This window comes from Scylla paramamosain, chromosome 4, assembly GCF_035594125.1.
Source record: "Scylla paramamosain isolate STU-SP2022 chromosome 4, ASM3559412v1, whole genome shotgun sequence".
Classification (NCBI taxonomy): domain Eukaryota; kingdom Metazoa; phylum Arthropoda; class Malacostraca; order Decapoda; family Portunidae; genus Scylla; species Scylla paramamosain.
The window spans coordinates 13209402-13224054 of NC_087154.1; the positions used below are offsets into that span (position 1 = coordinate 13209402).

General features: G+C 39.3%; 1 protein-coding gene across 1 annotated transcript; it reads left to right on the forward strand.

The window, feature by feature from the left end:
* The first annotated feature begins 3064 nt into the window (after nt 1–3064).
* LOC135097371 (uncharacterized) lies at nt 3065–4799 on the forward strand. The gene is made up of 2 exons (XM_063999206.1): nt 3065–4227; nt 4334–4799. The coding sequence occupies exon 1, from the start codon at nt 3120–3122 to the stop codon at nt 3927–3929; it is 810 nt and encodes a 269-aa protein (XP_063855276.1). The 5' UTR covers nt 3065–3119; the 3' UTR covers nt 3930–4227; nt 4334–4799.
* The last annotated feature ends 9854 nt before the right edge of the window (nt 4800–14653 follow it).

The window sequence follows — 14653 nt, forward strand, 5'->3', positions numbered from 1 at the left end:
ATGTTTGTTAAATGTAAATGGGGCCTACTGCATGCACACTATACTTTTTTTTTTTTTTTTTGCAACAAAATGGATGTTTTCCTTAGTTAGTCTCCATGGAGAGTCGCTTGGGGAAACCCTCGGCGTACATTCTTATTGATTTTAATATATTTATAATGCATGTTGCTTAATGCATGGGTTTTATTCTTTGTAAATTTTGATGTTATTGTTCCATGATTCCACCTTGTGAATTTAACATTCACTATTCATTATTTTCTGTTTCAAGAAAACCGCATAAATGGCTTCGTCCTATTGAAATTAACGGAAAGAATGGCAGAGATACTTGCTCCTATCGTTGGGGATAGAGTAATCTTATTAGATGAGCTAGAGAAGTTGAGGCAGAAAGAAAAATCCTCTCAAGAAAAGAAGCACACAACACCTGTTGATGTATCTGAAAGTGACAGACATGCAACATCTGCTAATGCCTTTGCAGGTGACAAATGTGCAGCACTTGTTGATGCACTGAATGAGGAAGGCAATGAAAGCACACCAGTTGAAGCTGCTGGTGATTCAGGTCAATTTGCCTCATCCTCTGTTTTGTGGAATGATCTTAAAGATTAAAATTAAGATTATTATTTGCCTAATCTTATACTCTAATCCTATAATTCTCCATTATCTTTTTCAAGAATCCAGGTAATATGAGTATATGCAGCAAATGTTCTTTTTTCATTTTTCTGCCAAAATCTTATGCTAATGATATGATATAGTTTCAATTCAATTACATTTTTCTAATTAGCTTTTTTTTTTTTTTCAGACTTCCTGCTTTTCCTCCATATGTAAGGACACTGTTGGAAACACAGCGGGACCCCCTTGACTATATACCTGGGACAAATAATAGGAGTGTCATTGATGTTTCAACTAGAGATCTTGAGAAGCAAGATCATCTGTAAATCAACACACACTTACTATGAGAGAATAATCAAATGTCAAAAAGTTACGAGAGAGAGAGAGAGAGAGAGAGAGAGAGAGAGAGAGAGAGAGAGAGAGAGAGAGAGAGAGAGAGAGAGAGAGAGAGAGAGTCTAATGCTGAATACTTTTTCCATCATCATGTGAGAAATAGAGTCTTTCAGGTTGGTGTCCAGGGAAGGGTATTCAGCTGTACTGAATGCCCTGTTCAAGAAATATCCATACCGATCTCCATACCATGGAGATCCTGTAATTCAGTATTTTATTGATTGGAACATATCTTTTTTATAGATACCACATGAACACATTGATTTTAATTGTTGATTTTCAAAATCTTTTAAATTTCAGAAATGCTGGAGGCAGTCCTTGAGGAACAAGATGAAGCTTTTAAGATTGCCCTTAACATCAAGCTGCATTTTGGAGCTTAAAGAAAAATTTGGTTCTCCAGGGATGAAACGAGCTCAGAAACGACCTGCTCAGGAAAAAGCTGTTAGGGACAAAGATGACTTGGTGAAGCGTCAAAAACATTGGGTATGCTTTCATTATGAAATAAAATTACTCACATGTAGCTGTCAAGTGACTGATTGTAGCATAGTGGTTAGTGTGCAGGTCTCATGTTGTATTACCTGAAAATGTTATTTTTATTGTCAGTTGCCTGGTAAAAGAGGAAGTGGTGATATCTCAAATTTCTGGCTTGTATATTTCATGACTTGCCACCAGATGAGGATGGAGAGGTCATCCGACTTCATTTAAATATACTAAATCCAGAGATGAGGAAAGCTACTCCAGACCTTCAGCTATGCCAGAGAAAGATGGAGAGAACCCTCACTTATAGACACAAAAGGAGGTATAATCCTGAGGTATCTGTGGCAGAAATTTTAGAAGAATTTCCAACTCTACGATACAAAAACTTTGTGAGTATAGTACCTACTTCTCTTCATTTGTTGTTTTTTTTTTTTTTTTAACACAGTTTACTTCAGTTTTGTTTTGATGCTGACCATTGATACATGTTGAATAAAGTATTAGTCACAATTTTTTTTTTTTTGCAATAATCATTCATATAATATTTTAGTGATTTTAATGACATGTACTAATACATATTACCGTTTTCAGCTAGCAATTAGAGACGTCGCAGTCAGCGTTTTGATACCAGATAGCGCCAAATTTTTAATTCTCGCCGGAAAATAAATACTTTTTGGGGCAAGGTTTTACAAGCTTACAAAGGTGTATCGTTGCACAGTAATGCGTCTGAATTTTAAGTCAATTAATTTCGTGATAACTGACAGCACATGACATTGTTTGAGCCTCTATTCATAATTTCAGATGATATTCTTAAAAGAGCCTATAAGTGTATCAAGGCAGGCAATCTGTAATTTTCTACTGACCTCAATGGAAGTATACTAATATATACTTGCATTTTCATGTACTAAACAACAGGCAAATCCATTTGATGTAAACAAAATATAATTTTATATCAGAGACTTTATTTTTGCGGTACGATCACTATCCTCGGGTACTTGGGCAGCGAGCAAACCAAAACACAGGACCACGCTTACTCGACTACCCTGCACAATGGATACATCACCGCCACAATCATGGACTACAGCGGAATTAAGAAAATCCCTGAAAGAACGAGCTATACCCTATTCTGGATATAGTAAAGCAGTGCTGGTTGGCATGGTCGAGAAGGCCATCGCTAATCCAGGCATCACGGAAATCACACAGCGGAGTGATGTTGAGGTAGCTGGTATTACAAGAACAGTTTCCATAAACGGAAATGTAATCTTATTTGGTTTTATCATAGTTTAAGCCATTACACACTACGTGGTAATAACCTACCTCATTTTGTTCTTCTCACTATTCACATCATTTCTAATGATTACACTACTTGTCGGAAATTAATAATAACGCCACAATAGGCCTGGGAATGCACAGCGCTCTCAACTTTTTCTAAGTCCACAGGTAAACATAAATGGTGTATTGTTGCCTGAACTTCAGTTGTTTAATGCTTTGAATTGTGGGTAGCTGCTGGATAGGATCACTGTGTCTATAATTCCTCGGGCCAATCACGTGCTTCCACCACTTAACACCACGAGTTGCACCAATAGGAAGTCTCTAAGTACCCATAAGCTGCGCGGGCAGGTGTGTGCACACCGCTTCCAGTCACTTCCGCCATGGCTACTGTTGACGTTACTTGTGCTGGTTGCAAATTTGATTATTGGATCTTCATCGCTACGTTTCACCGCAAAGACGACTTGTGTTACCAGTTCTTGAGGGAACACGGCGTTTTACCCACTGCAGTCGAGTGTCCCGAGTGCCACACGCCGTGTAAGCTGCGCAGTGACAGGCGTGTGTGGTATTGCGGCCGGTACCGCAAGCAGCCGAAAAAGAAGCGCAGTAAGCAGTGCAACTTCAGCGTTTCTGACTTTAAAGGAACTTTCCTGGAAGGAACGCATCTTCCTGTGTGGCAGCTGGTGCTATTTTTTAATCACTGTCTGCAAAAGCAGTGGGACCACGCCACTGTATTCAAGTGTCTCCAGTGGTCTCCTAACACTAGTGTCGACTGGCGGAGTTTCTGTTCAGAGGTGACTCTCGACTGGCTGAAAAACCAGCAGCCAATTGGTGGTGACGGTGTAATTGTAGAGATTGACGAGACCTATTTTGTGAAAAGAAAGAACAACAAAGGTCGCAATCTCAATAGTGTGTGGCTGTTTGGGGGAATCGAGAGTGTCACCAAAAACAAGTTCATCGTCCCCTTACTTGGAAAGCAGCGAGACAGAAGTGTGGCAACACTGATTCCTTTCATAAAGAAATACATTTTGCCAGGAAGTACAATCGTAAGTGACGGATGGAAAGCCTACGAGTTGCTGGGAAACAAAGGCTTCACTCACTGGGTCGTGAACCACTCTGAGCACTTTGTGGACCCTTCAGACGCCCGTGAATGCAGGCTTATTCGGACCGTGGCTGATTCGGACCATGGCTAATTCGGACCGGATTCGGACCTAAGTCTTGGCTGATTCGGACCATGTATTAGGCTGATTCGGACCATGTATTAGGCTAATTCGGACCATGTTTTGAATTATCCGAACACTTACAAACAGTAGAGCCAAGTTATTTTGGACACAAAAAGGCCCATGCCATGTCAGTTCCTTACTTTGCACCACACAAGAATGACTGCCCGGGTCAATTGTTTGGATTGTGACCGAGTTGTGGCTGACCATCACCAAGCCATTGACTGCGATGGTTGTGGTGGCTGGCAACACCGAGGATGTGGCAACACTGGTAATTACCGTATAACACAATTATTATATTTATAAAACCATTTCTTTATATTTTTGTGTATCATTAAAGAAACATTAGGTCACGTTTTATTGTTTTCTTTACACAGGGCTTTCTAGATATAAATATGATAAATTACGAAGAGGACTAATAACACACGAGTTTACGTGTCAACGTTGCCAGTTCCTTCAATCTTCAGTCAGCCTGCCCATCCCAATTATGGAGAGCACGTCAGAGGATTTAAACCCTGTTGCCTTGCCTACTGAAATGTTAGTATGCAATAGGTTCGTGTTAATTTTAAAGCTGAAGATATTTGAATGGTACTATATATGAATTACAAAAACTAAAACAATACCTCCCTTCTTCGATAATATATAGCATAACATGTAGCATAAAACATGCACTCACTTTAATTAATTTACAGTAGTCCTACCATGGTAGAGTCACTACAAGAAGAAACTTCTAACTTTGATGTGTCACGGCCTCATAGGTTACTTGTTCCAGAAGAACAAGAAGTGTAAGTATATACCCATGAAGTTATTTACCTGACTACAAAAAGCTATAAGTTGGGATCAATAAATATATAATATCAATATCAATATATATATATATATATATATATATATATATATATATATATATATATATATATATATATATATATATATATATATATATATATATAGATCTCTGTCTGATGAGCCCGTAAGTGACGACGACAACCAGCTTGCAACCCAAAGTGCCGCAATTACCTATACCATCGTGGAGTCAGGTAGTGAGAGGGGTAAGGCTAAACTAGTTTCGAGTGATGGGTATTGCTTTACCTTTAAACGGCAACAAAAAAGTGGTACTATCGAATGGAGATGCAGTGTACGTGGAAAAGCTAACCATTGTTCAGTTGTTGTTAAACAAACAGGAGATAGGTTTTTCTCAACAGGGACAGTTTCACATACACATCCAGCCAGACCAGGTATTCGTACAGCAATAGAAATTAAGGCACAGTGTAAAAGCAAAGGCAAAGTTAATGTGTTTGAATCTGCAAGTAATATTGTAAGCTCTGTAAATAACGAATTATGTGATCCTAGCCTGCCCGAAGCTGCAAGACCCAACCACAACACTCTGATAAGAACCCTTAATAGAGCACGGGCCTCCTGTCGGCCAAAGGACCCCAGTGACTTGTCCTTCGAACTAGATCTGGGCTACCTTGAGGAAACTATACCAGAGGAGTTTTTTTAGAAGAGAAGTAGTGGTTGGTTTGAAAAAACAAATATTTAATATTTTGTACAGACACACAGATAAATTCTCTGGTCAAGGGTAAGACATGGTATGTGGACGGTACCTTCAAAGTTGTTAAGGAACCATTTTACCAATTATTATCCATTCACTGCTTCATTAAAAGTGAGGAAGTTATGAAACAGATTCCTCTCTGCTTTGTAGTTATGTCTGGTAAAAGGTTAAAAGATTACAAAGCAGTTTTTAAGGCAGTTCTTGAAATTTTACCAGCAGAACCAAATGTCTCATCGTTTGTGGTCGACTTTGAGGCAGGAATATGGAAGGCTCTTAGATCTGTTTTTAATGACCCAGTCATTCATGGATGTGCATACCATTTCACACAAGCCCTATGGAGAAAAGTGCAGGAATTGGGCCTGCAGACATTGTACTGCAAAAGAGATAGTGTATATAAAGTTGTAAAAAAGGTCCTTGCTTTGCAATTTTTACCTCATGAAGACATTAGGGAGGCCTTTTATGAACTTTCAAGCAAGGTAGGAGTAGTTGGGCCTGTACGAGAATTTTTTAATTACGTTGATGAAACATGGCTACATCATAATGTGTGGACAGTAGAGAACTGGTCAGTTTTTGGGCGCAGCATAAGGACAAACAATGACGTGGAAGGATGGCATCACAAATTAAACAGAAGTGCTAAAAAACGTAACCTTCCCTTCTATTTATTGATAAGTTTGCTATACTCGGAGGCGAAGGAAATACCTAATCACATAAAACTCGTAAAAGAAGGAAAATTAAAAAGGTATCAGAGAAATCGGGTGAAGGAGATACAAGGTCGTATAATACAAGTATGGAAGGAATATAATGATAAGAATATAACAACTGGCCAGTTACTCAAGAAGTGTGCATATATCTATGTGTAAGTGAAATTGTAGGCCTAGACTAAGACTTAGAGTATTCCTAATAAATGCATTATTAGTTTTATTTTTACGTCATTCTTGATGTTTTACTACTTTTAGATGTAATTTTTCAATAAAATGTAATTTTACCTTTTCTTATTCAATTAATATCCTCTCGGTAACAAGTGTTGGAATTATGCAAAGTCCCCCCTGGAAAAGGTCCGAATCAGCCAGGACAATAAGATCGAGGTCCGAATCAGCCAGGACATCGAGGTCCGAAAGAGCCAGAAAAAGGGCCGAATCAGCTTGGTCCGAATCAGCCACGGTCCGAATAAGCCTGTTTCCGACGCCCGCGTACATACCCCCAGGAGGGGGCGCAGCCCCCCCGGTTAGTTAAGGTGCTTCTCAGTGTGTTCGCAAAGTGTCTGATGGGGAGAATCCAGGCTAGGTTTGGTTAGGTTAGAGTAGTGGCCAAGCGGGGGGGGGGTCCAGGGGGGGCGTAACCCCCCCGTTTAGCTTAGGTGCTTCTCAGTGTGTTCGCAGTGTGCGATTGGGAGAATCCAGGTTAGGTTTGGTTAGGTTAGAGTAGTGGCCAAGCGGGGGGGTTAGCTTAGGTGCTTCTCAGTGTGTTCGCAAAGTGTCTGATGGGGAGAATCCAGGTTAGGTTTGGTTAGGTTAGAGTAGTGGCCAAGGGTGGGGTCCAGGGGGAGCGCAGCCCCCCCGGCTAGTGTAGGTGCTTCTCAATGTCTTGTCAAATTGCGAGAGGGAGAGTTTGGGGTATTTTCCTAGATATAGAGAATTTCCCTAGATTTAGGGAAATTTCCCTAGATTTCTCTAGATTTTGGGGAAATTTCCCTAGACTTTTTAAGTCCATATATCACTCGTATATGGCTCCCCCCCCGAAAACCCCCGGTTCCCCACAGGCCCCCAAGCTTGCTTGAGGGATTGGGGGGCCGTGGGTAGAGATTGGGGACATTGGCTTAAACTATAAATTTACCTCTTATTTCCCAATCCACGTGTCATAACCTCATGGGAAAAAGACTTAACATCCCTACCTCACCTGACGTCAGCCAAATGCTTGGTGTATCTCCTTTCTAAGGGAGGGTGGTCCTCAGAACGGGCTATATCATATGAAAAAGAAAGGGGATATCAGCTCTTCATGGAGTCACACATTGATGAAATAGAACTGAATCAAGAAGACCACAACATGACATATGTACGGGCCTTGTGCAGGAGGCAGACTGCGCAGTCTGAAAAGCCATACCAAGTGTGGCTTTTACTGAACACCACTGGAACGATTGAGACTGCTGGCTGCCAATGCATAGGGTAAGTACAATGGACACTACATATGATGTATTTATGAACACAGTAGCTTTCAATTAATGTAGTAATAATGTAGACTGATATGATTCTCTAGGAAAATCTTACTTGGAAAAATTCATCTCTTAGATATCATATGAAACAACTGGTAAAGATTTGTTATATTAATGTGCCATGAAGTATCCCATTGCATACCTTAAGAAACACTACTAGTTTTTCACATATCTCTTCTACAAACTTTCCCTTCAATAACCATGGAAACCTAACCAAACCTTCTTCTTGTAACCTGTTTCGCTTTAGATCGCTTTGTAGGTTGTCCTCTTCTTTCTTCCTGCATAATGTTGCCTTTTTTCCCAAACCTGTGTAAGGAATCTTTTCATGTGTTTAACAAGTACATCTGCTTCTTTTCTAACTCCATATAGGTCCAGAACTGTGCGTTATCCCTCCATCTTCTAATCTTCTACTCCATTGTACTTCACCTACAATGGCTCTAACCTTTTCCATCAAGTGATTTCTCTTTTCCTCATACTCACTGCACTCTACCATCAGATGTTGCACTGTCTCCTCCACCCCTGCACAGAAACTGCAGCATTGCTCCTGTTCCTCCTTTTTCCTACCATTTACCTCTAGGGTGCCTGTCCTTGCCCTGAATAGCAGCTTTCTTCCCCAATCTCCTGTGTGTTACCCTAACTTTTCTGGTTTTTCTTTCCTGGCATACCATTTCAAAGTGGATTTTCTCTCCATTCTTTCCCTCCATTCTCCTCTAGATACCTTCCTAGCTATATCTTTAGCTATTAATCTGTTCCAGTCTTCCTCTAGGTTTTCCCTCTTTTTCCACTTCTTTATTTCTCTCCTCCATGTAGAACCTGGTCTGTCTTCCATTATGACTTTCTTTGCCCATCTTTCTTCTAAACCTTCCAGTCTTTTCGTGAATATCAGTTTTCCTTTTGCTATTCTCTCTCTGAAGGTGCTCCAGCCCATTTCTCCTCTTATTGCCTCCAGTCCTGTGTTTCTCAGGGCTCCTAATGCCCATCTGCCTGTCATATGTATTTTTTCAAAGGTTCTTACATCATTCTCTGTAAATCTTGTTATTTCGGCACAATATAAACAATGTGGGACTCCCATACCTTTCCACAAACTCCGGCCTACTTCATACTTATTTGTTATCCTATATCCTCCCTGCTGCTCTTCTTGCCTTGCCTTCATTTATGGCCCTTTGTAGTTCACCTCGTATTACTTCACCACTCATTTGCATTCCCAGGTAAGTGTAACTCTCCACCACCTCCAGTACATAATCCCCTAACACCCACTGATTATTTCTATTGTCATTGAACTGCATTACTTTGCATTTGTGTGGACTAAATTTGAGCCCCCATTCTCTTCCATATTTGCTCACTATCTGTAACATATCATCCATATCTACTTTTTCTGTCATCAAGACAACATCATCCGCATAATATGCCAAACATCCAATTTTGTCAATTTCCTTGGCCACTTAATCTAATCTGAGTATATATTGAACAGGGTCGTGGGCATTACACATCCCTGCCTTACACCTACTCCACCTCCCTTCTTTTCTCCGATTTTTCTTCCTTTACCGATACACATCCACTCACCTTCTTGCCATTCAATGTGATCATGCCACCCTGTTTCTCCGACTGGTACCACATCATAGTGTTTCCTTTCTTCCTCTAACAGCATCCTACACTTTTCTTCATTCCACCCTCTGGTATTTAGGAAGGCCACTTGTATCCCGTTTTCATTTCGCGCCTTATGCTAAGCCTGGGCTCGGGTCTCCTTATGCTGGGCCCATTCCACAATGTTCCACTGGTGATTAAAACCATTTCACTTTGTTTTTTATTGTTACTTTGCAAAGATGATGGAAGTTGCAAGCACGTTGTGGCTCTAATGTTTGCCATAGAAGACTTTGTGTCACATAGAGGGGATCATGCTTCAGCACCAACCTGCACTGATCTTCCATGTACGTGGAACAAGCCTCGTCGCAACACCAAACAAATAAAGGCAGTCGATCTAGATCACAGGTATGTTGTAATAGCAACAGTTTCCTAAGGCTGGTTCATGAGCACAGATCTTGAAGAATTTGGGTTCAAGGAAGATAGGATAGGTAGCATCAAACTGGTTAGGCAAAATAACTTGGTGAAAAATTTCATCGTAAGCCACACTCCTTCATAGAAGGATCATAGAGATCATTGTACTCTATGCGAACATATTATGCTTTTTAATCACCTAATATTGATCTATATCAATGAAATTTTAACATGGTACATCTGCATACTCTAAATTAGTCTCTTAGTTGCCTATGGGACTGATGCTGCATATCCTATACTTTCCTAGTCTGCGTTGGTGTCAGCATACTTTGCAACCATGATTAAAAGTAGGCAATGGTATTATTGAAATATAATGTCATCAATTCTCATATTATCTAGATTATAAGAGTTTAATCAAATGTACTTTTTGTTTTAAAGTGGTCAACCCAGCACCATCTCTGTGGTCCGTCCCAGGTTTGGATATAACAATTTCTTTCAGAATGTGGTATTCTCAGAGCTAAGCCACTACATGTCATCGTTGTGCCATGTAGTCAAGCGAAATGGGCTATTTTATTTATTTTTTTTTAATCCCATGTGCATACCGTTATCACTTCCGAGAAAGAATTATGTAGAAAAGTGTATTCTAATTTCTATTTGCATCTTAATGTATATAGAATGAGATTCTAGGCACATTTGTTATTGTTCCCTGTGTGATGAAGAACCTCATGCCTGGTGCTGCCACACAGCGACACCTACTAGTTTACTGAATGCCTTATTCTCATGGCTTGCCCTTGAGTTAATGTTTGTTGTTATGCATGTAAGGCACAGAGGTCTGAAAGGAGTTGCTTTGCATTTAATGTTTGGAAGCAAGTTTGCTGCATGTCTTCAGTATTTTATTTTCTTCTGGCAATAAGTCTAGTGAATCTTTATGGCATTCAGCACTACTAGCTTATCAGTACATCCACTGTCTTACTTTTTGGTACTCATAGTTCTGAAATCCAGCATTGTGAGCTTTCATACATAACATAGTCTATTGTTAGTTAGCAGCACGTTTTTCTCCGTCCCTGGAGATAACTCACTTGCCTTGGCATAAATGTTTCAATGCATTTCATGATTTGCAGGATGGACACCTCTACAACACGTTCAATAACCCCTCGTTCAGAACATTACAGAGCCTGTACCTTTGTCCCTAACTTCAACCCAAGGGGAAAGTTTTCATGCGTTTATGGCTCAACGTGCATCACGAACGTGTTATGAACAAGTGCTTTTCCCTGATAGATTGAACAGGCAGCTACCCACAATCACTGAACTTGCAGGGGAATTTAGTAAATCAAGGTCTGCATTGCAATTTGTTGATTTTGTTAAGCAACATTTAGGTAGTGCAGATATGGATTTCGTACAATCAAAAACACATGCCCAGTACAAATCCCGTATGTGGAAAGATCAGAGAGTTGGTGCCTTGACATCAACAACTTTTCATAGTACACTACAGGGGCAGTGAAAGTAACAATTACATAGTAAGTGAAATAATGGGACTCTCAGGCTTTCAAGGTAATTTGAGTACCAAATATGGTAAGGAAAGAGCCCATAGCAAAGAAGCTTTACATAAAAGAAATGAGAAAAAAACACAAACAATTTAAATTTGTAGGGTGTGGACTTTTTATAAATAAAGACAATCCACTACTGTGAGCAACTCCTGATGGCATTGTCAGTTGTAAATGTTGTGGCAAGGGGTTATTAGAAATAAAGTGCCCCCATAAATACAGATTGCATACTGGGAGGGAAATAGCTCTATCTAATACCTACCATGTAACCCTTGGGGAAAACAACAGCATTGTACTAAAAAATTCCTCTCCTTGGTACACACAAATCCAAGTCCATTTAGGTGTTGCTGAGATGGATTGGTGTGATTTTGTAATGTTCACACAAAAAAGTCCGCATTTAACAGTGCAGCGGATTTATTTTGATACAAGTTTCTTTGATAGCAATGCAGAAATTGCCATGGATTTTTATTATAAATATGTCTTGCCAAATCTCCTGAACTTAAAAGAAACTCCAGAGGCAAGTAATATTTAAGGTCTTCATAATGACTGCATATTTGTTTCTGCCTGGTGTGGTTGTTTTGTATATAGTTATTTGTACAGTTTTGTATTTGCTTATAATGTGTAAGTTTTTTTTTTCTTAATGCTACTTTCAATTGTATTGTTTGTATATAATATATTGTAAATTTCTTTTCAGGAATAAAGTCTGTGTTCTTGATTTTCAGAAATTATTTACCATACCACAATGATTCAGACACGTTTATTAATAAACAATTATAAGAAAGAACTATCTTTACATATCCTTTAATATTACAAAGGTGATAATACATGGTTGAAAGTGTTGGAGTAGAGATGTTCTTACAGAGATTCCTAACACCCAAATTTTATTTACATAACTACCCATAAAAATAAGCTTTAGGAGATTATAATAAGCTTTACATAAGTTGTTTTAGATTGTGTGCTCTGTCAAATCTACACTAGTGGTGGCATCATATTGCATAATACTGCAACTATTACTACAATGTGATCCATGAGGGGTCACATCCTTTGGTGAAGTGTCTGTCCTAATAGTTTAAATGTCTTCATTCTTCCGATGGCTCGCTCAACATGTATGCGCAATGTTGCTATAATTCGTGTTTTTGCAATTTCACTTCGTGTGAGCATCCTGCCTTTACTGGCTTCCTTCCTTGTAAATGGTGGGATGTGTAGTTTTGCACCACACTGGAGTATGAGATCACCAATATTGAAGCCCCTATCCACCATTATGGCATCACCTGGCTCAACTTTATCAATGAACTCTGCTTCTGCAGTATAACGGTCTTACGTATTACCTCCATACATACTTGATACAAATGTTATTAGCCCTGTGGGAGTAATTCCAATGAGTACTTTTAGTGTATTGTGATGCTTATATTGGGAATATGTGGCAGCCTGAGCTGAAGGATTTGCTGGCTTGACTGAAAATCTCAGTGCAATCTAGGATGGTTCGTGTGTCAGAATATTCTTCTGGAAAATCTTTTGGCAAACTTGCACGCACCTGTGCTGCAGTTGGCCATATAAGCCAGTCCTTGAGAACTAAATAAAGTACGTTAATCCAAGTTATAATGATACTACTTGCAACACTTCGTGCTACTTCCAAAAGATCTGCTAAAGTACTGAGATCAATTCCTGTTCTAATATGTACTAGGGTCATTAAATATTCATGTAACTGTGACAACTTCCTTGTATGTGCTTTAGTAATGCCTGGTGGTGTATTCTCATTCTTGACACTATTTGGCCCTCTCAAAATGTCAGTCACATTATCTTTTATCAAATTAAACAAATCAAAGAAATCCTTTTGTTCCATGCCTGTATATCTTTTAATACTCTCACTATTCCTCAGAATTTTCAGAATAAAGGCGTTGCGTAATGCTCTGTCTTCTACAACGTTGTTACGTTCCCACTGAAATAAGAAATATATTAGTGTGGAGGGCATATTATTGCACGTAAAACTTTTAAAAAATGCAGTTCCTGCCATATTTGTAGTAGGGTATGGTAAACTATGCACACATGTACTTGGTGGTACATCGTTACTTACTATTCCTTTGGGAACCAGTCACTCCGGCCCCTCGTCATTCCGGCCACAGTCACTCCGGCCTTTCCTTCGTTCAACCCAAGTCACTCCGGCCTCACACTCTCTCTCTCTCTCTCTCTCTCTCTCTCTCTCTCTCTCTCTCTCTCTCTCTCTTAATAACACATGATTATGATGGGTAGGGAAATCATGCTAATAATATGACGATAATATGATGATGGAAAAAAAGATAAAAGAATAATATGAGTATGTAGCATAAGTATAGTTTGCTCACCTCATGTACTTCTCATAAGTTTGTGAAGCTTTCTCAAGTGTTGTAAACTGGTCAGTCTGCACCTCTACATCTACTGGCTCTGCAACAGTTTCACTATGGGTATAAGCTCCATATGTGTGGTCACCCAAAACATTGCAGCTCTCATCAGGAACTGTAGTATCTGTAGAAGATATGAATATAAGTATTAATCACATGTGTGATCAAGCATAAAGTAAAAAAAACAAAAAATACATAAATAAATAATCAAATAATAAAAAAACTACCATATTTAGTTTTACTTGATCATATAGTTAACTGTTGCAAAGTACAGGCATAGCCTAATAAATATTAAATATCTTTCAGTGCTGACACAGTCATGGATCAGGTGTCATGTGAATATTTGAGTGATTACCTAAGCATTTGGGTAATATGTAGATAACACTAGCCACTGTTCTAAGTTTAGGATCACACATCTCAAGTAGTGAATTTTCATTTAGGAGACAATGTTAAAGAATTGTATTCTCTCTGAAACTTTTTTTTTTACCTAAAAGAAAAAAAAACAACAACCTAACCTTAACTTGACAATCTTAAAAATAAAATAACTCAAATGTAACCCACCTGAATTGAATCTTCTGTGGTAGTGCATACTTCTACCTCCCCCAGTCTTGGACATTCAGGGGTAGCATCTCTTCTTAAGGAAACTGTGTTTCAGTGTTGCACTGTGTGGATGATGAGGTGTTAGGTGCTGCAATGACATCTTGCCCTTGGCACTGGAGACAGTTTGCCTTCCTATTAATAACTGCATTATGGTTTCTTCCCCACCAATTATAAGCAAATAAAGTTGGGTCTGAATGTTCAGGTGATGGTCCATTGTTCCAGTCCAAAAAGTGTAAGGAGCATACAGCGTGATTCTGTGTTGCCTTCCATCCACCTGCACGCCTGCACCTCTCCACATCTTCCTCCTTTTAGGTTCCTTTTTTGCACTTGGAAATCTCACAAATTGTTTGACATCTTCAGTTACTTGGTCTGTCTTTCTCTTCCCTTTTCTTGAATCTGATGTGCAGTCTGCTACG

Bases quoted from the DNA above. Each gene is read 5' to 3' on its own strand.
- LOC135097371 (XM_063999206.1), top strand. From the start codon at position 3,120: ATGGCTACTGTTGACGTTACTTGTGCTGGTTGCAAATTTGATTATTGG.